At 41.9% G+C, this 25938-nt stretch overlaps 2 protein-coding genes across 4 annotated transcripts; both read left to right on the top strand.

The window, feature by feature from the left end:
• Window positions 1–1526: 1526 nt before the first annotated feature.
• On the top strand, window positions 1527–13001 carry w (eye pigment precursor family transporter white). Its single transcript, XM_089473170.1, has 6 exons — window positions 1527–1928; window positions 10143–10425; window positions 10490–11144; window positions 11227–11542; window positions 11993–12124; window positions 12195–13001. Exons 1-6 carry the CDS (start codon window positions 1857–1859, stop codon window positions 12807–12809), a joined length of 2073 nt encoding a protein of 690 aa, XP_089329296.1. The 5' UTR covers window positions 1527–1856; the 3' UTR covers window positions 12810–13001.
• Window positions 12926–22257, top strand: LOC108620071 (transmembrane protein 120 homolog). Of its 3 annotated transcripts, none has more exons than XM_089473171.1 (8): window positions 12926–13053; window positions 14068–14245; window positions 14470–14588; window positions 18827–18956; window positions 19042–19181; window positions 20150–20367; window positions 20453–20832; window positions 21408–22257. In XM_089473171.1, the coding sequence occupies exons 2-8, from the start codon at window positions 14183–14185 to the stop codon at window positions 21603–21605; spliced, it is 1248 nt and encodes a 415-aa protein (XP_089329297.1). In that variant the 5' UTR covers window positions 12926–13053; window positions 14068–14182; the 3' UTR covers window positions 21606–22257. The 3 variants fall into 3 exon arrangements, with proteins under 3 accessions (XP_089329297.1, XP_089329298.1, XP_017872429.1); XM_089473172.1 differs by lacking the exon at window positions 12926–13053 and adding an exon at window positions 13188–13332; XM_018016940.2 differs by lacking the exon at window positions 12926–13053 and adding an exon at window positions 13341–13799.
• The last annotated feature ends 3681 nt before the right edge of the window (window positions 22258–25938 follow it).

Raw genomic sequence — 25938 nt, 5'->3', positions numbered from 1 at the left:
GCGCCAGCGTCACATGCAGCAAATTTGTGACACTTTAAAGCAGCAGCAGCAGCAATAGCAGCAGCAGAGGGAGAGTAAGAAGAGTGCAAAGAGAATGAACAAGAAGAGCGAGCACAACAACAGCCACAAGTGCCGCTACTTATGAGCTTTGAGTTAGTTTTGTTGTAAAAGTCGTTTCGAGAGTCTGAGTTCAGCTGAAAGCGATCAACGAGGAGAAGGCGCACGCACGCACACACACGCACACAGAGAGAGAGAGAGAGAGTTGAAGGCACACACACATTCACACGCATATATTAAGACACTGTGCAGGGCACAAATTAGATGAACGAATTTTTTTAGTTCTCGCCTTAGATCAGCAAGGAAAAGAACACAAGTATGCCGATGCATCAACTTATAAATACCCTGTAAATAATTTTGGAGTAGAGTAATTGGCTTAAAGTGTGGATTTATTAAGCTGCAATAGAATTTTCCGTTTGTTATGCAATTAGTATTATTAAATTATATTAAAATTAAATAAATATTAAATAAAATAATATATCCTTTTTTTTAAATAAAATTTTAGATTATAGTAGTAATATATAATTATTATTATTTTATCAATTGTATCGATATTTATCGCTTAACACACAGAACAAACTTCATGCAAAATATCGATTGCTCTTTCACCCTAACGATAGTTATCGAGTAGTAAACTGTTGTCGATAATTGCAAATATTAAGTGCTTTTTAATCCAATCAACTGAAATCGGGTATACCTCGACAAACTTCTGATTAAATAAAACAGATGGCTTTTTATCGATAATCACACTGTTATCAATGATCCAACAGATCAAGTGACTTATGAAATAGTCCATATTTCCATAAACAATCAATATGAAAAAGAACACAAAAAATTGAAAATAGCCTAATAGTTAAAATATAACTTATTTTTCCACAAGCCTTAAAATAAATATTTATTATGTAAATATATTATATGTTTTATAAATATATTGATAGCTTATCGATTTAACAAACACTTGATCGCTCTCTTTTATTGATCAGTTGTCTGATTTTTATCGATAGTAAGCGTTCTTGATTTATTAGGCCATCTACAACTGCTCGATAGTTATCGATCGATTTTCCATAAAGCGATTTTGAGCTCGGCTAACATTAACAAGAGCAAACAATAGTAGAAAGAGAGAAGAAGCACTCGCTGATCTGCCAAAAGAACAGCAGAGAGCTGAGCTGAGCGAGCGTAGTGCAACCGTTGAGCAACAGTTGAGCAGCGCTCGCAGCGCATCGCCTCTTTAATCAGCATGCAAATAGACGAAGCAACTGTTGTTGTTGTTGTTGTTGCTGTCGTCGCGCCTATTCTTGCTGTTGTTGTTGTTGTTGCAGCAGAGCTTTTATCTGTTTGCACTCATCAAATTTCACTCAACGCCTTAACACCGCAAGCAGCGCTGCGCTGCCACCGCTAACGTCGTCAGCGTCAATGGCCGCCGCAGCGCACCGTTACCGCTGCTGCTGCCGCTGTCGCTGTCGTTACCAGCGCCGTTGCTCAGTCGCGCAGTCGTTGAACGTCAGTTGCGTTTTGTCCGCGCATTCGTCACGCAGCAAAGAGTGCAGCAAAAGGAGCTAAAACGGCACAACAACAAGAACAAGAATACAAGAAAGATCCAACAATAAAATTTAAGAAAGCAAAAACAAAAAGCAAATCAAAAATCGCAGCAATAACAACAAAACGAAGAGTGCCTTGCTCCATAAGTAAATAGCTGTTATTTTTTTCGTCGCTTTATTGAATTTTTGTTTGTGTGCGCGTGTGTGCTGTGTGCGTGTGTGTGCTGTGGTGCATCTCTGTGTGCGTGCGTGTACGCCAGAATGGGACAGGAGGATCAGGAGCTATTGATACGCGGCAGCAGCAAGCATCCGTCGGCCGAGCAACTGCACAACGTAAGTAAACAATGCCGTTAGGGCTGCAGGCTATATTCAGCAACTGCGTTTGGTTCTCACGCTGACAATGTGCAGCGGGGGCGGGAGGCGGGGCAGCCTAACCTAAAACAAGAACAATAATATACAATAGCATATTCATATATGTGCATGTATGTGTGTGTGTGTGTGTGTGTGTGTGTGTGTGTGTGTGTGTGTGTGTGTGTGTGTGTGTATTGACATGCCTAGAAACCGCAACCGCATTGCATCAGTCAAATTTAAAGCCAAGATTCATAGACTATCAAAATGGAAACACACGCACACACTGATACGCTCAAACTCACGCACACACACATACACACATGGACAGTGGCACGCATTATGCGAATCAAATGTTGCAAAACATGTGTAATCGGATCCAGAAGCAACATGAATAACAACTATAGAACCAACTATAGTTTGGCATAGAATTCACATAACAGACTCGCTTTTTGTTTAACTCTAGGTGGGTAAATACATGTATGTGTATAAATACATATGTACACACATACATATGCATATATATACATATGCTATTGACCACAGTTCGACTACTGTTTAATATCCTGATTTGGTATATGCTTAAGGCGTGCGCTGCTAGCAGTAGCTTAATTGCTCTTTTACAGTTTATCTCGGGTTATATATAGCACATATGTATGTATGTATATACATACATATATCTACATATCGTCTATCTTCTGGACTACTATCATATCATAAATGCTTATGTGCAGCATATTATCACATAAATGCCATATACATTAAAGTATTATGTCTTAGCACCTATTTTCTTTTATTTAAAACAAAATATTTATAACAAAAAAAAAATATTTTTTTTATTATATACCATTTTTATTGTATATATATATTCAATTTAAAAATTTAATTAAATATTTAAAATTAAATCTAGGGTATACACGTAACGCTATATGAGATAGATAAAACGTCGGAAAGCAATCTACATTTAACATTAGTTTGAATAACATATAACTGGGAATCCTAAATCAATTATAGACAAAGCTCAAGCCACAGACTCACAGTTCTGGCTTAAATAATTCACTAAGATTTGAATATAAAATAAGTAACTTATTCAGATTTGACAATCTATAAAAGTATCTAAGAGCATTTATGAATATTCCAAGTTGAGGTCAGCTTATAAAAGGTCTATGAGTCTATTCACTTAGGTGCAAATTTATGAGCTATCTAAAATATTCCAAAGTATTCCGAATGAATCTATAAGTTACTCGAATTGGTATATTTTTAAAAGTATTTATAATAATACGATCTGTATAAATATATATGTGAGCATATGAGTGTATATACATACATATATGGTTTGGTTCTATAAATACTTATGAGTCATTCAACTCTGAATATGAATGTATTTCAAAGTTGAAGTATTTGGGACTGAGTGAATATATTTAGAATTACCAATGAGTATTAATGTCTCACTAATGATATGAATTCAGTCTGATTTGAATGCATTCACAAATAGATATGAGTACCTAGGATTTACTCAGCTCTAAATTTCCTGGAGTGAAACTTAAATGTATTTAGAATAATCTATGAGTGCTCAGTATTCACTAATGTTTCTTCTATGTCTTTAGTAGTATCTATTTCCATCTATTAGAACTATGAGCATTCATTCAGATTTGAGACTTAGAGTTTCCCTGATTCATTCAATGCATTTCAATTCATTCATAATTCAAGTTTAAATGCAATCAAAGGTATTTATGTGTTTTCACTTGGATTTCAATGTATTTTCTCGCATCTACAATTTTGCATGATTCGGATTTGAATGGCTTTGGAAAAACCCATAAGTTTCCGAAGATACAAGGTTGTGGGTTGGGTCATAGACGCTAAAAGGGTGAGGGGGTAGGGGGCGGTGGCTCAGCAGAGAGACAAGTGCAGCGGGCAACGAGAGCAGCTCAGGTGTCAGCCAACAATTCCGACGCATATCTTTATACATATATGTATATATATAAGTATATCTAAGTATATCTGTGCGTATCTGTATCTATGTATCTAAGGTGGCGTATCTGAGAAGTGCTTAACGCATGTTTATGCTTGTTAACAAGAACTTGTTGTCACTGAGTTGGCTTCATTCTGCTCGCATTCTGGCTGCTCGGTATTATTTTTATTTGGATTTTTATTTTTCTTATTGCTCTCGCTGTTTTTGCTTTTGCTTTTGCTGTTGTTGTTTCATTTATTTGCTCTTGCTTTTGCTTTTATTGATATTGTATAATCTACGCTTATCTGGGTCATTATTTGACTGTCCATCTGTATCTCTCTCTCTATCTCTCTCTGTATCAGCATCAACTGTATCTTTGTATCTTTATCTGTGTCGCTTGGCACCTTGTCTGACAAGTGTCGCTATCTTAGCCCGTCTGTGTTTGTTCTAGTCTATGACTTGACAGGCTTTAAAGATCTCACAGCTGCCCGGCAGGCAGACAGCAACTGAATTTCCTTGAAATCAACCCCTCCCCATCCCGCATCCCCCACACCCCAAATTTGACTTTTCGAACATATGTCAAACTGAATTTCCACTCAGAATCCTTCAACTCGGATATTTCAATTAGTTTATCTTGAGCTCGGCCTGAGCTGGAGCTGCATACATTTAATTTAATACAATTTTCTGCTTTACGCAATTTTCACAAATTCACAAATTAAAGCAAATATTTTGCTGTCCGCTCATTTGCATTTTCCGACCAGAATTTATATTCAACATAATCATTTCTATGGAAAACTGAGCGCAAACAAAACAGGAAGCCAACTTAATTTTTCGGATTTATCCATATATATTTTTATGTGTAAGCTCAATGGAGGGGGATGCCGAATTTAATAGGGAATTATGTAACGACTGACGGGAATTGAAATTATAGCTCTACTTTAATAAGGTATCTATGATTAGATAGCATCAGGCAAATATTTAATATCATAAATGTATCTATGATATAGGTAAAAGAGATCAAGTAGATGTATCTATGATGCATTTAATGTTAATTATATAGATGAATTTGGGATACATCTTATGTGGTTGATATGGGTCTATATGTAAGGCATATATCTATGACATAGATGATATAACTGATACCAATTTATATTGGTGTATCTAAAATATATATATGGTATAACTGATATACAATTTATATTTGATTTAGATGTGATCTACCAGATATGGAATATATATCTATGATATATCTGATCGAAATGTATTCAATATAGATGACCCTCCTATATGTCCTATATAAATGTGTCTATGATATAGATCTGATAAAAAATATAACAGATATAGATATATCTATGTTCTACCAGATATGATGTATCAATGATATTTATACCCTGAACCCATTGAAAATGGGAAATCAGGGTATAATGGTTTTGTGAAAAAGTATGTAACGGGCAGAAGGAGGCCCCATAAAGTATATATATCCTTGATCAGCGCGACGAGCTGAGTCGATATAGCCCTGTCCGTCTGTCCGTCCGTCAGTCCGTATGAGTGCGTCGATCTCAGAAGTTATAAGAGCTAGAAAGCTGAAATTTGGCATGCATACTCGTGTGTAACATACGCAGTACGAGTTTGCTTTATTTTTTCGATAAATCATCCGATAACTTTTTTATCGAGAATAATCGAAAAATTTTGTTTTTTTAGCCTAATTTGAACAGTTTTTGACCTGGAGTCTTCAAAATTGCGTTGTATATAAAGTTAATGGATACACAGATTTTGTAATTTACAGATTTTGGATCCCACGCCCCCTTCTCCCCCAATTTGTAAAAGACGCATTTCAAGTACTAGAGACTTGGAATGTACACACATAATCACCATACGAATACGCTCTAAAAGTTTTATTAAGATCGTATGTCTACAAAAGAAATTATTCAACAAATAAATTCTCATAATATTGCCCACACTGCAGCGCAGCCCAAGCGCAGTCGCTGCTTACTGCGCAGTTAGCAGAGCGGAATGATTAGAAAGTCAGCTTAGAGGGTTCAGGCTATCTCCTAGTCGAGCAGTCTCGACTGGAGCTTTCTTACTTGTTTTGATGAAAATGTGTTGTATCTATTATGTGATGTATCTATTATAAAACTCATAAAAGTATATCTCACAAAAATGTCTCTCCGATATATCGTATAGATGTATCCAAGATATATATATATATATATATATATATATATATATATATATATATATATATATATATATATATATATATATATATATATATCCTTAACCTGATACCTAATACGAAAGTTAATTTATACATCACAATGATGTATCTGATATAATAGATATAGATGGATGTATGTATCGCATATCTAATATTAATTACCTATGATGCATATAAAATTATATATTTCTGCGATATCTGATATAAATGTATTTATAATCTTCGGTTACCTTATGATGGATGTATGTATGTATATTGTATATATATGATGAGGCATTCGATAGAGATATATCTGTCATATCTGATATAAATGTATCTAATATCTTAGATATATTATCGATGTATTTACGTGCCACAAAAAAATCTTTGATATACCAGATATAAATGTATCTTTTTTATAGAAGTACATTTGTAGATTAATCTATGGATAATTTTATTGTTTTTCCAGATACCAAATGCTATTCCCAAATTTTTACCTGCTAGCTATTATATTTTATACATATATTATTAGCTATATATATCATGATTTTTCTTATAGAAAAGTTCCGTAATAGCTCAACAAATCTCTAGGTCCTTATCAAAACCTTTCATTCGAACTCTCTGAGTGAGCAACCCCCTCAGTGAGCAACCCCCTCAGTGAGCAACCCCCTCAGTGAGCAACCCCCTTTTAAAGGGCCTTCACTTGCTGTCAAGCCGTAGCCCAACACAAACCCTTTCCTCTCACTCTCTTTTCCCCACTTTGTACCCAGCTCTTACCTTTGACAATTTCCCTCCGACAGACTTCGTTGGGTCTGAGCTTCCCTCTCGATGTTGTCTTGCATTTGTTTAGTTCGAGTTGTTGCACTATTTGTGCCTGTGGATTTGACCAACTCTTGCTCAGCTTTCCTTTTGCTTTCTATTGCTGCTGCTGCTGCTGCTGCTGCTGTCTGTTTGACCCGCACGTGGGGCTTCCAAGAGAGTGAAGCCAAAGCTGAACGCCCACAATGTCCATTGCGGTTAGGCTGCCGCTCCACGCCGCATCGCGCTGCCGCTCCAGCGGAGGAGGCTGGTCCAGTCCCACAGCTTGAGGGGCTTCGCCTGGCTATGCGCTAATTGGCGCAGCTGAGGGGCTGCCTACACAATATGGCCAGCGTTTGCGTCTCACCTTACGCAATCATCAAAAATTTGTGTAAATCATCAAACAAATTACGTAAATATTTTTATTTATCATATATATTTATATACATACATACATATATAGATGTATATGTGTTTCGATGCGACAAAATGTCGCTCAGGCCATTAATACTGTCCAACGATCTGGGTTCGCCTCCTTCCATTCCCCATCCCCCGCCCCCTCCCCCGTGCTGCTGCTGTTTGTCTGTTGCATTTCAATTTGGCTTGAGAAATTGGAGACGGCAAAGACGACGTCTTCGCTGAGGTAGACGCGAAAAATTTAATATCCGTTACATGTGGCAGGCAGCAAGCAGCGAGCAGCAGGCAGCAGGCAGCCGGCAGCGGGCAGCTGTGGGCGTGGCATGCGGCGCGCTCTGCGGCCGTGCCAGAGCCCAAGCAAAATTGTTTTCACAACAAATGAGGCCGAAAAATGTTATTAAAAAGTTTTTCCTGTATTTATTTGCTTGTCTTGTCTTGTTGTTGTTGTTGCTATTGTTGTTGTTGTTGTTGTTGTTGTTGTTGTTGTGTGTTGCTGTAAGCCTCCTTGGCGCTTCTTAAGTGTGTGTTGCTGTATTATCTCTCGGTGTCTGGCAGCTTGGCCCCCGGCTTATATTTCACATTTCATATTTATTTAATTTTCGTACTTTCTTGTGTTTCTCTCTCTCTCTCTCTCTCTCTTTCTCTCTCTCTCTCTGTTTTTTTTCTTGCGTTTCTCTACATCGTTTTTGCATAACTTTTCGAGAAATGCGTTTCCTTTGGCTGCCTGGCAACGCCGCAGGCATAGCTCTTCTCGCCGCCAGATGTCGCTAGAGAGACTTATACAGATATATATGTATATCGCATATACTATACATATATACATATATATATATTGTAACTACCCTAAGTATTTCAAACAAATTAATAAGTCTGTCAAGTTTATGAATATGTTTAATGGACTCAGTCGAAACTTAGTTTTTCTTTTGCATCTGAAATATAAAATCGAAAATGGAAAAAGCTTTTAGTATATGCATAAAAAATATATATACACATACATCTGTATAGCTCAATCTGGTTTACAAAACTTCTCATAAAACAAAATTATGGAGGAGGCGGGGTAGATAGAAAGAGATCTAAGTAGAGAGGGAGAGACAAAAATAGAGCGATGTGAGTTTAGAGAGTGCAAGATAGACAGCGAGAGTAAGAGAAAGCGAGTGAAAGAAAAAGGAAGAATGGAGAGAAAAAAAATAGAGACTCAAAGAAACCGCTAGAGTAACTGAGATAGCGAGAAAGACACTTAGAGATAGAAAGAGGAACTGAGAAAGAGAAAATATTTATACCAATACATATGTATAGCTAAATCTGGTTTACAAAACTACTCATATAACAAAATTATGGAGGGGGTGGAGTAGATAGAAAGAGATCGAAATAGAGAGAGAGAGAGAGAGAGAGAGAACGATGTGAAAATAAAGAAAGACAGAGACATAGAACGACACATAGAGAGAGAACAAGAAACCCTGAGGCTCGACGACTAGGAGTGACAAAGGGGGAGTGAGAGTGAAAGCGAAGGAGAAAGAGAGAGGAACTGAGAAAGAGAAAAAAAAATTAGATAGAACTAAAGTTACAGAATTGGAGTGAAAGAGGAAGTTAAAGAGATAGAGAGCAAGAAAGAGATAGTAAGAGAAAGAGAGAATGAGAGTGTGGGTAAAAGAGAGGCGGAGATTCAGAGTGAAAGCTCAGACGATAGAGTATTGGTGATACTCACAGAAAAGGAGAGAGGGAGAGAGACTCAGAAAGAAAGTTAAGGAGGTAGAGCATTTGTGAGACTCACGGAAAGAGAGACAGAGAGAGAAGAACAATGTTCGAGGGAATATATTATATAGGATATATGTAGATGCAAAGTTTTGTAAGAACTATAAGAGCTATTCGCATATAAGTATTGTATATTCCCCAACTTCAAGCTATGTTCCGTAATTCTCTCAAATACAAAGAGAGTATCAAAGCTTCGCTAGCTGACTCACCCTCGCAGCTTGCTCAAACTTGTTACATCTAAATCTAGAAGCAAACGGCTTTAAAGTCGAGTGCTAGCTGGCATTGAAAGTAATCAGATGAAATGTAAAGGCATTCGACTTTTCGTGCGCCGCTACCGATGAAAACTCTTTATGATAAACAATGCGAAATGTATCCATCCCATCGAAGGAGTACGGCCGAGGGCCGGGCGCAGCCAAGCAAGTTAACTCGCTCGATAATCGAAAAGAAATGTATGCTAAGTAAATTACGAGATGCCCAATTGCTCAATTGCTTGACACAGTGGGACGCGGACGACAGACGGGCGTAGAGACGAACAGTCGGACGGCCTCGGAAAGAGGATTTGAGGACAAAGTTTAGCATTCGCTCGACTCGAGCGAAACCTTCAAATGGCCATCATGTGAATGGCTTGGGCCCGGCCGGATTGAGCGCGCCAACCCAATCCGGCAACGGCAATGGGCAACGGCGATTCGGCATTTGTCTTACGAAGTGGCAACAGGGCCGGAGATTCGACACAGTCTGCGGCTTATGGACGCCCTAATTTGCACATTTTAAATGGTCTCGAGTCTTTTTATGAAACTTAAACGGCCCACGCCTCCATGCCGCCGCCTCCGCCTCCGCCCACACCCAGGCCCATGGCCGGGCTGTCTGTCCTAGGAAAGGTCGTAAGTGGGCGACGGGATTAGCACGGCGAAAAGATTTACGCGCCGTCGCCCTTTTTTATGGCCACGAGTGTTGGCTATTCGCGCGAAATTGAAAAGTTTTGAAACCTTTTTGTCCAGGCAGCCAAGCAGCCATCCATTCCATCCCATCCCATCCATCCCATCCATCTATTCACTCACTCAGAAAACTGTTTTGTGTCTTACAGCAGGGGGAGCAGGGAGCCGCGGCGACGGCTGCCACAAATGTGGCGGCAACAGCGCAGAGCTGCATTAGCCAGGGCTTTGGCCAGGCCAAGAACTATGGCACGCTGAGTCCCTCGGACGATGGCCAGCTGCCCGAGACGCTCACCTATGCCTGGCACAATGTGGACATATTCGGTGCAGTGCATCAGCCCGGCTCCAACTGGCGCCAGCTGGTGAATCGGACGCGCGGCCTCTTCTGCAACGAGCGCCATATTCCGGCACCGCGAAAGCATCTGCTTAAAAATGGTAAGTCCCAAGGATCCCAAGAACCTACTCCAGCTCCATTTATTCACTTGCTGTACTTTCGCAGTCTGTGGCGTTGCCTATCCGGGCGAACTGCTGGCCGTGATGGGCAGCTCAGGAGCCGGCAAGACGACGCTGCTGAACGCGCTGGCCTTTCGCTCGCCCCATGGCGTCCAGGTGTCGCCGTCGAGCATGCGGCTGCTGAATGGCCAGCCCGTGGATGCCAAGGAGATGCAGGCGCGCTGCGCCTATGTGCAGCAGGACGATCTGTTCATTGGCTCGCTGACCGCCCGGGAGCATCTGATCTTCCAGGCGATGGTGCGCATGCCCCGCCAGCTGACCTATAAGCAGCGAGTGGCCCGCGTCGATCAGGTCATCCAGGAGCTCTCGCTCAGCAAGTGCCAGCACACGATCATTGGAGTGCCGGGCAGGGTGAAGGGTCTCTCCGGTGGCGAGCGCAAGCGCCTGGCCTTTGCCTCCGAGGCCCTGACAGATCCGCCGCTGCTCATCTGCGACGAGCCCACGTCGGGCCTGGACTCCTTTACCGCCCACAGTGTCGTCCAGGTGCTGAAGAAGCTATCGCAAAAGGGCAAAACCGTCATACTGACCATACATCAGCCATCGTCGGAGCTCTTCGAGCTGTTCGACAAGATACTCCTCATTGCCGAGGGACGTGTCGCATTCCTTGGCACGCCCAGCGAGGCCGTGGACTTCTTCTCCTAGTAAGTAGTCCCAAACGGACTTTAGTCGAGCTCTATTCAAATCCCTATGATCTGCCCCAACTCAACTCCGACTACCTCGCAGCGTTGGCGCCCAGTGTCCGACCAACTATAATCCGGCGGACTTCTATGTGCAGGTGCTGGCCATTGTGCCGGGCCGTGAGGTGGAGTCGCGTGAGCGCATTGCCAAGATCTGCGATAATTTCGCCATTAGCAAGGTGGCACGCGACATGGAGCAGCTGCTGGCCACCAAGGCGCTGACACAGCCGCTGGAACAGCCCGAGAATGGGTATACGTACAAGGCCACGTGGTTCATGCAGTTCCGTGCCGTACTCTGGCGCTCCTGGCTCTCGGTCCTGAAGGAGCCGCTGCTGGTCAAAGTGCGGCTCATACAGACCACGGTAAGTCCGTTGATTGATCTATGAAGTCCGATGTTCGATGTCGAACGTCCGATGTTCGATGTCGGAAGTCCGATGTCCGTTGTCCGTTGTCTTATATCCAAAGTTGGATGTCCGATATTCCTTGACTAAAGTCCGTCTGACGTCCGATGTCCGCGGACTGATATCCAAGGTCGGATGTCCGATTACCTATGACTGAAGTCCGACGCCCAAAGTCGGAAATCCGATGTCGGAGGTCCGATGTCCGAGGACTGATGTCTTAGGTCGGATGTTCGATATCGTATGACCGAAGTCGGAAGTCCGATGTCCAATATCTAAGGTGACTGAAATCCGATGTCCGATGACAGATATCCAATATCGGATATCCGATAACTGATTTCCGATATCGCTTATCCAATGAGTGATCCTATCTTCAACTATGCTTATAATATTGTTATTTAATCATATTTCCAGATGGTAGCTGTGCTGATTGGCCTCATTTTTCTGGGCCAGCAGCTGACGCAGGTGGGCGTGATGAACATCAATGGAGCCATATTCCTCTTTCTGACCAACATGACCTTCCAGAATGTCTTTGCCACGATCAATGTAAGCAAAACACCCCCTAACCACGCTCACTCCCCACTCTAATCTATGGCTCGCTTTTCCCGTTGCCCAGGTGTTTACGTCGGAGCTGCCGGTGTTTATGCGGGAGGCGCGCAGTCGCCTCTACCGCTGCGACACCTACTTTCTGGGCAAGACCATAGCGGAGCTGCCGCTCTTTCTGACCGTTCCGCTGGTCTTCACGGCGATTGCGTATCCGATGATTGGGTTGCGGGCGGGTGTGCTGCACTTCTTCAACTGCCTGGCACTGGTCACACTGGTGGCCAATGTGTCCACCTCGTTTGGCTATTTGATATCCTGTGCCAGCTCCTCCACGTCGATGGCACTGTCGGTGGGTCCGCCGGTCATCATACCGTTCCTGCTCTTCGGCGGCTTCTTCCTCAACTCCGGCTCGGTGCCCATCTATCTGAAATGGCTGTCGTATCTGTCCTGGTTCCGGTACGCCAACGAGGGCCTGCTGATCAATCAGTGGGCCGACGTAGAGCCCGGCGAAATCAGTTGCACCTCCTCGAACACCACGTGCCCCAGCTCCGGCAAGGTCATCCTGGAGACGCTGAACTTCTCCGCCGCGGATCTGCCACTCGACTATGTGGGCCTCGCTCTGCTCATTGTGGGCTTCCGTGGTTTTGCCTACCTGGCGCTGCGACTACGTGCCAGGCGCAAGGAGTAGGCCCAAAACTTAATACATACATTTTATATTCATACATACTTATATATATACATATATATATATATATATTTATATGTAAATTTTTTTTATTATATTTTTTTTTTCTGACGCCCACAAAATTTGAATGTATATGTCTATTAACTGTTAACAGGCGTCGCATTTTACATTAAATCTACCGTATGTACACATGAACCCAAAATTTTTTTATTTTTAAACCAAACACGGCCGACACACATGCATACTGGTAAGTGCTGAAGATTTTGAATTGCGCGCGCCATGCAAACCTACCACCGCTAATGCACTCACCACGGCGACAAGCGAAACTCACCACGGGCCAACCACGCGAGCACAGCGCCGCAAGGTTTGTGTGCGCGAGCGCGAGACAGCAAGCAAGAAGCAGGCAAATGAGCGAGACAACCAGCTGGACAGCCAACAGACGGCGCAACAAGCGAGCGCTGGCTGACGCCACTCGCTCGCTCTCATTGTTTTGTTGCTGGCACAGCAGCGCGCATTACATTGTTTGGTGAGTGAGCGAGCGAGTGACGGACTGACTGAGTGACTGAATGACTGAATGACTGGCTGGCTGCCTTGCTGGCTGCTGTTGCTGCTTAGCGTCATTTGTTGTGTCTGTGGTTAGCTTGCAGCTCGCTCCAATCGGAATCAGTGTCTTGAGTAGTTCAAATTAACTGTCGCGCACACACACAAACACACACCCATAATAAATACACCGCCCGCCGTTTGCTGCCTAAGATCAGGCTGCCGTCGCTGCCGCTGCCGTCGTCGCCGCCGCCGCCAATTGGATCGTCGTCGCTGTCGCGTCGCCCCGTTCAGTGGTCGATGTTTGGGGTTCAGTTCAGTTCAGTTCAGTTTTAGTTACCGCACGGCAAAAGCGTCGCTGCTCCGCACAAATTTATTTTTAAAACAAACCAAACAAACGCAGCCCCAAACATAGTGGCGCTGGCGTCGTTACCATCGATTCAGTTCCTCCAGGTGCTAAACCAAGTGTTATTTGTGACTACAATTTAATTCCAATTGGATGTGGCTGCGGTGCAGAACGTGAAAGCGAATTGCTTGCGTTGCGGCCAATTGATTTTTCACCAAAATCTACTTGAGAGCCGACGCTGTCCCGCCCCTCACCGCCTTTCCCATAAAAGGGCAGCCGGCAAACGGCTGACCTCCCGCCTCCCGTCACGCTCTCTCTCACCCGCTCTCTCTTTGTCTCTCTCTCTCTCTATATATCTCTCGCACCTCACCACAGGCAGCATAGACCCTAACCTCAAATCAGCTGTTGCATACAATTGACATCGTGCGAAGCGCGTCCAGCGAAGACAATAATAACAACAAGAACAACGGCAGCAAAAGCAACACACAAAATGGACATTCAAACACTCTGCAATGAATGGGATGAGCTCAATCGAGAATATGCCGAGCTTGAGGTGAGTTGCTGTTGTTGTTGTAAATGATGTAGGAGTAAATATAAAAGTGGATGTACATACATACATATATAGGAGTAAATATAAATGTGGATGTACATACATACATATGTATATACATAGATGTGTTTGTTGTTGTTCCTACTACTATTTTGAATCAGCTGCTCATTATTAGCACAGTCTCACACTCTCTCTCTCTCTCTCTTTCTCTCTCTCCCTCTGTGCAGGAGTGCAACAGACGCAACATTGAGCTGCTGGAGCAGCTGCATCAGCATCAACAGAAATGCTTTAACGAGATCAAGCATCAGCGATATCGTATGAATCAAATATCAGCCTCAATGCGACAGTGAGTAGAATAGCTAGCATATAACTGTACTATTTACATACACACACACACACACACACACACACACACACACACACACACGCAGACAAACACGCACGCACGCTTATGGTGTCAAAGCCAACCCTTATATAATTACATACAAAACCTTTAACTGTACTTAGCTAGCATTCGTATGCAACAGGCTTCAGCTAGCGATGGCCGCGTGACACGACACATTTGGACATGCCATTTATTACGGCCATAACTGTAAATGTCATAATAACTGCATCTTATCGCTGCCGTAAGAAAACAAATTCACAAAGTTAACAAAGTGTTAAAGTGCCGTTAAGAGCACTCAGTCAGCTGCCTGCTCAACTCCATGTCGAATGCTTAACTCGTGAATCTAATGCGCTGCTTAATGGCCATCTCCAATAGTATAAACAACCCCGATGTCACGCTCTCACGCTCTCTGTCCCTCTCACACGCACACACTCTCTTTGAAGTTGTTGCCGAATTGGAATTTGATCTCGAATCAATTACCGTTGCGAACGAGGCTATTCTAATCAGATTCGCAACTGTGAAACAGCTAGCCCAACCGTTTTCTTATCAGCAGCCGCCGCAAGTTGTGAAACACATGTATGTCGGCAATTAGTCAGTGAATTTCGCTCTTATCGCCACTGCCACGCCTCCACCTCCACCAGCTCCCCCCTCTACCCAGAGACTAGAAACAGCTGTGTCGGCATTTAAAGTGCGTATTTCTTCCACTTAGTTTGCAATTAGTTTTTACAGCTGTGCGTATGTGTCTGTGTGTGTGTTTTTGCAGCTATTCTGATAAAAAATCTGTGATAAAACCTAATACACGTACATAGACTTTGCGCCCGAACGGGCGTTAGGCGCATTTATTGTCAAAGCAAATGTCATAAAATAAGTTTATTTTGTAATTGAAAGTGAACCTTTGCCCAGCGAGCAGGCCACTACTCTCTTTCCCTCACTCTCCCCCACTCACTCTCTTTCTCTGTCTCGTTCACTCGTTCGCTCTTCCTATTCAATAAGTTGCAGTTGCTTTGCCCCGCTTTCCAACTAGCTGCCCTTGACCCTGTGCTGCTGCTGCTGCTGCTGTTGCATGAAGCGTAAACTGAAAAGCCAGCAAACATTAAGCGACACAGAAAAAAAAGAAAAACAATAACAAAATAAACAACAAATTTAATAATAAACAAAGCTAACTGAGTGACCACAGTGGCACAAATGCGTTAAGCGCATATTGCATAGGTAAACAAATTGTTTGAATACCAGTTTTGATTTGTTTTCCTGTCTATTTATTTAGGTTATTTGCGTATTCAAAATGTTTTGAACAAATCATTCATTTAATAGCAATTTAAATATACATATGTATATATGTATATGAATATATACAGCGCATTCTTTGTTTTCATATTGATTTCGCTTTGAGAAATGCATTAGTGACCCACTGTGCACGCAGGCAAGGCCAGTTTGCCTGCTGTTGTTGTTGCTGCTGTAACAGTTGTGGAGTTTCATGTGCTGGCGCTTAATTGTGTGTGTGTGTCAGTGTGTGGTGTATGTATGTATGTGTGTCAACGATCGCCAGAGAGCACATGTACAAAATTGCTCTTTGCACTCGCTCCGACGGTTCGCAAACCAAAGCGTTTACCTCTCATACTCTCATACTCTCGCTCTCGCTCTCTCTCTCTCTCTCTCTCTCCGTAAGGCTGAGCGGTGAACTCAAACACTTGTTTGTGTGTTTGTATATTTGTATGCGCAGCCTGAGCGATTTTAGACGCGCGCGTTTTGCTGTGTCTTTGCCTCCAAACGGTTGACCTTGCGCTTGGCTAGCTGCCAGCTTTACTCTATTCAAATGATGCAACAACAACAACAACTACAGCATTATAACAATAAATTAAATGATTTCGCCTCTGTCAAAATGGTAAACACGAGCTAAAATTACAAAACTCTAGAAAGCACGAGAAAGATATTAAAAATATATTTAAAAAAAAAAACAAAAAACAAAACAATGTAATCGCTACCTGTGCAGCCCTTAAAGAGCATTTAACTTGTTGCGCAAATTAAGCTTAATTGACAGATGCGAAAACGAAATAAAACAAAAATAGAAAGCTTAACTAACAGCACCCAAAAGCAATTACGGTTATTGTTTTGCTTGCCGTTGTTGTTACGTTTGCGCAAACAAAGTAAACATATAAATATAAACAAAGTAGAATCAATTTATTTTTTGCCAGCGCTTGCGCAAAGTTGCGTGCTGTACAAGCGAGTTGCGCAAGCGCACGCTTGCGCTTCTGTTTGTGTTTGCCTTTTGCTTCAGCTGAAGGCGCGTTTAAAAGCGCGCGCAAAACGCGCGCGTTTCACGGGCGACTCTTTGCGCGTGTTCAAAAGAAATCAAAGCGAAAAGTAAAGTATGAACGTTGCAGTCGGGCGCTACTGACTGCGTGATACTTTGCTGTCATGGTGGGAAATCAGGATAGAACAGAATTAACTAACATAGTTATTATCGAAAACTGTTATTAGTAATGTATTAAATCTTTTATAATGCATTTTCAGACGGACATTGCACAAAACCAATATACCTGTTTTCTCTTTGGAAACAAAGTATAAAAAAACTGTTAGCCAAAGATAAATACAAGCAACTATTTTTAGTTATTTGTGCTTGTCGAGCATGTATGTTCGTATGTTTGTGTGTATCGATGTACATATGTTTTGTCTCTGAGAACATGTCGCCTTTCAGCCCCATTTCCGGTGTTATATAACACACCTGCGGGGGAATTAACGAATCAATTTTTGTTTGTTTCTGTTTATTATTTCTTGCTTTTGCCATTCATCAAGTACAAGCACAAGTCAGAGCCCCGATTATTATTTGACCAACTCAGTAGCCCCCATTATCAGTGCCGCAATTTCAAGTACGCTTTTTTCGCATTCTTAAAGACGGCGCTCCCTCGTTTATCGCTTATCAGCGCGATTTTTATTATATATATACTAAATTTTATATGTAAGCGTGTGTATTGGGCATATGTATTAGTTATACTCGTCTGGCAAGTGTAGAGAGTATATTTGTTCTTGTGAAATTTGAAATTGGGAATAAGACAAACAGTTTTCAGATATAACCGAGATTCCGTCTGGGGGCGTGGCTAAAAAAAATATACTATATATGATATAAGACTAAGATTGCAATTTGGAATGGTTATAATATAGATAATTGATGAATAGAATGGAATAGGAAATCTTCAACTTCTGAAGGAAATCTATTACTTCTTAATAAAATCACACTTGCGAGATCTTGGCATTAATATGCTACTAAGATTCTCTATGAAGCTTACGCCTAATAGGGGGGTGATAAATATATAAATATATATATATAATGGGCGTGACGAAACTAAAAATAATATTTTTTATTTAATATTTTATCTATAGTAAATTCAAGTTCCAAATTTGAATGGTTTTAACTTCCACGAACATCATCTTGGGGCTTATCGGAAATTAGTTGTTTTTCCGCCATGCACGAGTATCACGCAGTCGGTAACGTCCGTTCGCAAGAGTCTTACGTGTTATTTATTGGATGTTTAAAAATAAAAACATGAATTATGCAAGCCATAGATAAAAAATTAAAAACAAACAACGAAATCTAATAAGAATGTACCCAGGAGGTAATACCCATATCTATACAAACATGTACATGTATATGGGTATATACCCTATATACGCACACATGGAGTGAGTCGGCTCTCGTGTTCCTTTGCAACTGTCAATTATGTCTAAATTGAACTTTGACGTGGGCTAAATTGAAATTGCCGTGTGCCGTGTGCCGTACGCCGTACGCCGTGCGCCGTACACCGTCCGCCGTGTGCCGTGTCTATAATTGATATCGCTCGCCGGCTTGCCCGGCTTTGACCAACCTCCCCTGGGCCGGTGTTCCCCCTGCCGTATAATAATAAATATTATATATTTATGCAAATTGCATATTGAGCCATTCGCCGGCAGCTTAAAGATTGGAATACCGTTAAGAAAAATTTAAGATGAAGTATTAATGGCACTACGAATGGGTTAATCTAATGGGTTATACTAAGCGTCCATATCTTTAATATGTTTAAATGAATGCGGAGTAGACTGGGTAGTTTGTGTATTTAACTTAATCAATCTATGGGTATCAATCAAATATATCGATTTCGATATCGATATCGTTTGTTTCTGCTCTTGCTTTATTACTCACTTTGAAATTACTTTTTGAATTTCAGATATAAAGGACCGGTTGAAGGCGAGGAGAAGGAGAAATTGGACAACCTATTAAAGATGTCGCTAAAGCGCAAGGCGCAACTACATGAAATAGAGCAATCACTGCCGGCACGATCCGGTCGCTATCTACAGGTGAGTTGGTCACACTGACCGATTGTAGTTCCACACTAGAGTTGACACGTCTCTACCCTCCCCTTGCCACCATGCCATCCCTCAGATAATACTAGGCGATGTGAATGTCTCGATTCTGAACAGAAACGACAAAGTTCGCTACAAAGATGACTATGAAAAGTTTAAGCTAATACTCAATGTAATTGGACTGATAATGGCATTTTTCAACTTGATATTCAACTACAGGTGAGTAGATACACAGATACAGATACATAGATACAATACAGATACTCAGATACAGATACAGATACAGATACAGATACACCGATGCAGATACAGATACAGATACAGATACAGATACAGATACAGATACAGATACACCAATGCAGATACAGATACAGATACAGATACAGATACAGATACAGATACAGATACAGATACAGATACAGATACAGATACAGATACAGATACAGATACAGATACAGATACAAATACAGATACATATACAGATACAGATACAGATACAGATACAGATACAGATACAGATACAGATACAGATACAGATACAGATACAGATATAGATACAGATACAGATACAGATACAGATACAGATACAGATACAGATACAGATACAGATACAGATACAGATACAGATATAGATACAGATACAGATACAGATACAGATACAGATACAGATACAGATACAGGTACAGATATAGATACAGATACAGATACAGATACAGATACAGATACAGATACAGATACAGATACAGATACAGATACAGACACAGATACAGATACAGATGCAGATGCAGATACAGATACAGATACAGATACAGATACAGATACAGATACATATGCAGATACAGATACAGATACAGATACAGATACAGATACAGATACAGATACAGATACAGATACAGATACAGATGCAGATGCAGATACAGATACAGATACAGATACATATACAGATACAGATACAGATACAGATACAGATACAGATACAGATACAGATACAGATACATATACATATACAGATACAGATACAGATACAGATACACCGATGTAGATACAGATACAGATACAGATACAGATACAGATACAGATACAGATACAGATACACCGATGCAGATACAGATACAGATACATTTACAGATGCACAGATACACAGATTGATATAAAACAGAAACTCTTCTCCTCACACACATTTGTAGAGCTCTGGAACTGGCTTTCATATTTCTGCTGGTCTGGTACTACTGCACCCTGACTATACGGGAGTCCATATTGAAGGTGAATGGATCCAGGATCAAGGGCTGGTGGCGCGCCCACCACTTCATCTCGACGGTGGCCGCCGGCGTCCTGCTGGTCTGGCCGCAGGGCGAGCACTGGCAACTCTTCCGCCTGCAGTTCATGTACTTCAATGTCTACATCAGTGAGTAAATGCAAGCGATATATAAGTATATATAGATGTGGATATCTGGGGATGTATTAATTGGTTTCGTTTGCGTTCTGCACAGGCATCGTGCAGTATTTGCAGTTTGGCTATCAGAAGGGTCTGCTGTATCGGCTCAAGGCGCTGGGCGAACGCCACAACATGGATATCACCATTGAGGGCTTCCATTCGTGGATGTGGCGCGGCCTGAGTTTCCTTCTGCCATTCCTGTTCATTGGCTACGCCTTTCAGGCGTACAATGCCTGGACGCTCTTCAAGCTGGCCTACTATCCGCCCGACGCCCCCTGGCATGTGTCCGTCATGTGCGGGCTCTTCCTTCTGCTCTTTGTGGGCAACATCACCACCACGCTCCTGGTGGTGCCGGAAAAGATACGCGAGCGGGCTAAGGAGCGCTATCGCCTCCAGAGCATGGGCAAGTCCATGAAATTGCGCAAGGAGATGAAGGTGAGTGTGGCCGGAGGCGGGCATGGGGGTGGGTTTGGGGCTGGTATGCAAACTGGAAAGCGAGATGTATGTTAGCCCTAAGGCGGGGCGATTGCATTTCATTTGCATCAGGAGAGCAGGACCCTATACACTCTTTATCGATAAAGCGATAAAACGATAAATAAAAAGCATCCCATATTCTCTTTGAGTAAATGAATTGTTATGTTTCATTTGATCTTCAAAAAATTCATTTCAATTAAAGTTTTCAATCAGAAAAATATTCTTAATCGATAAACGATTAATTTACATAAAATTTGCCATAGTTAAAATTCTTAATTATATTCGTTTTATAGAAAAAAACGATTATTTACAAAGAATAATCGAAACCGTAATAAATTAACATTCCATAGGTATATATTAATATCAATACTTAATATGTAGAAATTTTAAGAGGACTTTTTAATACTGTATATGAAGCGTATTCAAACTGTCTTACAAAACCCATCAACCCTCTTTAAGATTATTTCGAACAGGCATTCGCTTAACATAAACTGTAATTATTCTGTTTTCGTCTCTCCTCCATTGTACCGTTACAGAACAGCGCCAGCGACTTGGACATTTCAACCAGCTCGCAGGCAGCGTCAGCAGCGACAACGCCGACAGCAGCACAGCCAACTACAACGACGCCGACGTCAGCTGCTGCAGCAGCTGCATCAGCAACGGCAACAGCGACGCCAACGCCAACGCCGACGGCAACGGCAACGCCAACGCCTGCAGAGAAGAAGGCGAACTAAAGCATAGAGAGCATTTGTGAGAGGTCTAGCGCTCAGTCATATGTTTATATATAATTTTTGGACCCGAGACCCCAACCACCAAAAACCCTCACCCAACCCCTAAAATCCTAACCCACTCCCTAGGTTTTCTTTTGGTTTTTTAGTTTGCACACTAATTTATTGATTTCGCTTTAAGCTGGAGATTTTTGGCTCCCTTTATTATTCCTATTCAGCTTATTGCAATCATTGATTTTTATTTTCTGTATGTTCGTTCCGCTTTGAACGGTAACTTAAGCAAGACATTCACCTATTGTGAAGCGAAAAAGAAAACAAAAGAAAAACCAAAAAAAAAAAAAAAAAAACAAAAAACAAAATCAACAAAAAAAAAATACTTAAGCAAAAAACAAACTCAAAATAGAGTAACATACGCTGTGTATATGTACGTACACAAGCTATGTACAATTTTTTTTTTTAATATTCTTTAAGATAATTTTTTTTTTTATTTATTTTTTGTTTACTCGGATGCTTGTAATGAAAAATTGTAGGAGAAACGACGTGAAATGAAATTGTAAATTGTCCTGAGTGCAGGCGAAGCGAATTGATATTGAATGAAAAGAAACTGCACTCACAACACAACAAAAATAAACAGAGAAAGCAAATTGCAAGAAAAATATTAACATTGTGTTTCTCTCATTGTAGTCGGCTGGGGATGTGTGTGTGCTCGGCTGACTGTTTTGTGTGAGTGGAAGTGGGAGTGGGAGCGCGAGGGCGAGGGCGAGGGCGAATACGAATGCGAGAGCGCGGGCTGCGGACTGCGAGTGCGAGTGCGAATGTGAATGTGTGGGAAAGTGTTGCTCTTTTTGTATGCGCTCGCCTCTGTTCATGTGGGTGTGTGCATGGAACAGTAATTAAATCGATGACACTGACCACAATTTATTGAATTGCGTGTTAAGCAGCGGCATTTAAAGTTGCTCATTATGGTTTTGGCCATGGGCAAAATGTCTGCAAATGTGAATATGCAAAAATGTTGATTGCTGCCTGGTTTAGTGGTTTATTTGATTGCGGCTAACGTGCCATCTACATGTACATAAATACAGTAAAATGCGCGCCTTTAAATCTTTATTCTCTCTTATTTCTACAGTAATACAATTTTTAAAGTATTTTAATAATATCAAGTGTATTTTTCAAGTGTAAGCTGACTCTTTCAGCATGTACTGCTGTAGTCAAATTTGCAAACATAATATCTAGTGCATTTCTTCAAGTGTAAGCAGATCCTTTCGTCATTTACTTCATCTCCTTCAAACGCATACAAATATTGTATGTCACTGAAGACAATTTAATCAGCTGCTCTCCTCTTTATGCTTAGCTCGCAACAATTTTGCAATAGCTTGACAAATAATGCCCGTCTCCCTCACTCATTCACAAACACTGCTTGTGTACGTGTATGTGTATTATACATTGTATGTACATATGCACATACACATTTGCATATACTGAAGACCATTTTGTCAGCAGTTCTCTGCTCTGCTCTCCTTACGCTCGCTGCTGTGCTTGTTGTTGTTGCTTATATTGCTTAGCATGCTCAAATGCTGTATGCATTTACCGTTAGTCAACAGCTCTCTTCAGCTTAGCTCACTCCATAATTGTGCCTGCCTGTACTTGTCTCGCTCACACTTGTACATATTTCGAGTTCCTTTTGCTTCATTTTGTGAGCTTAGTCCGTCTCGATCGCACTGCATGAAGAAGAGAAATGAGAAATGTTTTTCTTTTATTTTACTTATTATAATAAAGTAAATACTAATTGCAGCATTTTGTTGATTTTGCTAATTTGTTTCAAATTTAAAGTGTCAGCGCCGACCTCGAACTCGACCTCGACTTTACTTTTTATTATATGTATTTTACTTGTGGTTTTTTTTCTTCTTTTTTTTGCAGCTTATCTCTTGTGCGGACTGCGAATTGAGTGAGCTTTGGTGTCTGGGCAGACCGGGCGTATGCTTAGGCGGCGCATGCAGTGACTTGGACAAGTGAGTGAGTGAGTGAGTGAGTGAGTGAGCGAGTGGGTGGGTTGGGTGGAGGGGGCGGTCTGGTCTGGCCGGGCGACTCTTGTTTTACTGATGGCCATTAATGCGGCTGTCGTCTGCCCGTTTGCAACAAAAGCCCTGCAATGCGGCAAAAGCGGCGGTTTTTGTGCACCACGTTGGGCGCCATTTGCCCGCGCCCGCCTCCATTGATGTGGGTTCCTCCTGAATAGGTGGGCGAGAGGGGATGTGTGGATGGTGGTGGGTTGGTAACCGCAACCGCAGCGCAGGCGGTCATTGAGGCTACATCCTGTGCCGTTCACTTGTCGCGCACTCCAGCCACCCGTCCACCGCCCCACCGTCCCACCGTCCCGACCGACCCATCTTCCACATCCATGTCCTGGCCATTTGCTTGTCGCGCTGCCGCAGCCTAATTTGGCGAGAGTTCATTAATTGCGTAAACGGCGCACGCTTTTAATTATGTCGAACGTCGGCCCTGACGCGCCATTGCTCCCGGCGACCGGCCGAGGGGTGAAGGGGGGCAGCGGGAGGCGGAATGCTTGCTGGATGGCGGCGATTCTGGTCACAGACCGGGCGTATTTTGTGCATTTGTGGCATTGTTTGCATTGTTGTGCAGCAGCAGCGGCAGCGGCAGAGGCAGAGACAGAGGCAGAGGCAGCGGCAGCAGCCAGTTGCTCACTGCCGCATTTTGGTTGCCTGTTTTTCTGCGCCACCAACGGAATTTACGACTTTTGGTTGTTGCAGCCGCAGCGCCCATCAACGTAAGCACAGAGCAAAGAGTGTGAGAGTGAGAGAGACAGAGACAGCGAGAGAGAGAGAGTGCCTGTGCGTGTGCGTGTGTGTGTGTGTGTGTGTTAAGTGGGCGGCTTTTGGCCGAGCCGTGCGATTATCATTTATTGCAACCGCATACGGGAAACGTCACTGGCATTGTGAAGCGCGTAATTCGTTAATTTGATAAGCATACGCCATGTTGAACAGGCGATTGAAAAGCCCATTGGCTATTGCCGCTGGCAACGGGAATTGGCATTAAGGCAACAGCTAACAGCAAATTAATGCCAATGGCTTTGTTTTCAGCCAGTTCCAGTGCGCGCGGGCCGATCGACAAGTTCCGGCAACTAACCAATGCCAGAGCCCCTCACAGCTCGAGGGTATTTCGAGAGATTGCCCCGACCTGGGGAAGGCAGATACTAAATTGTAGATTGCAGACTAGTTATACATTGATTAGACATATGTATTTGATATGTCTATTTCGATACCAAAGTTCGAGTCGATATATCCACTTTCGGATCTAGCTTGATTTATCTTTTATTTTCTCTTTCTTTAGTTGCTTTCTTTTCTTTGTATTCATCTATCTGTCTGTTCTTCCATACTCTCTCTTTCTCTCTCTCTTTCTCTCTGTCTCTCTGCATGTTGCAGTATATTTTTCTCTCTCAGCCTCTACCTCTTTCTTTCTTAACCCGCCTCTATCTCTCCCTCTGCCTCTCTCTCTCCCTCTTACATAAATCTGTATCTAATATATCAATATTATCTTATTATTTATTAGATTATTTCCTCAGGCACCTCTCGTGCTCACTATTTTGTTGTTGCTGATTGTTGTTGCTGTTGTTGTTCAATAATTCAAATTTAATTTATTCATGCGCGAAAAATAGCACTTAATCAGCTTTTGATTTATTTAATACCCTGTAAAATGCAATCATCAAATACTGTCTATGTAGCTGCTCGCATCATAAGGTTGTTTGGCCTCGAATTTAATAATTGATGCCAGATGGATGTTCATATAGTTAAAGTATCGATAATGTGTATGTATCGATAAATATAGAAGTTGATATATATATAAAAATAGATGAAAATAGAATGAGTCTGTCAATGCTCTTATTCTGCGTCTTTGACTCTCTGCCTCTCTCTTCATCTTCCCCAATGCATTTACGTCTCTCTCACTCTCTTTTTCTCCTTCTCCTTTGCCTACTTTTTACTCTCTCTCTCTCTCCAGGTCTTTCTCCCTCCCTGCTCAAATTCTATTTAATTCTCAGCCTTCGTTTTTGTACCTTTCTTTCAGATTCTTTCTTCCTCTTCTTCACACTATGTTTCTCTCACTTTCTCTCTCTATCTTCTCTATTTTCTTCTCCTTCTCTTTCTTTGACCATCTCCCTCTATGTTGTTCTCCCTTTCCCACTCTCTCTTTCTGCTCTCTCTCTATCTTTCTCTCTCTCTTTCTGCTCTCTTTCTATCTATCGCCACATAACCCAAAGCAAGCAACTTCCTTTGTGGCCCAATATAGCCCCGTTCCCACAAATTACAGGGTATAAACATGTGCT

The sequence above is a fragment of the Drosophila arizonae genome, chromosome X (assembly GCF_054131065.1).
Source record: "Drosophila arizonae isolate 15081-1271.41 chromosome X, UAZ_ARI_1.0, whole genome shotgun sequence".
NCBI lineage: Eukaryota > Metazoa > Arthropoda > Insecta > Diptera > Drosophilidae > Drosophila > Drosophila arizonae.
Note: the sequence above shows the minus strand (reverse complement) of the source record. Positions and strands in the feature narration are given on the sequence as shown.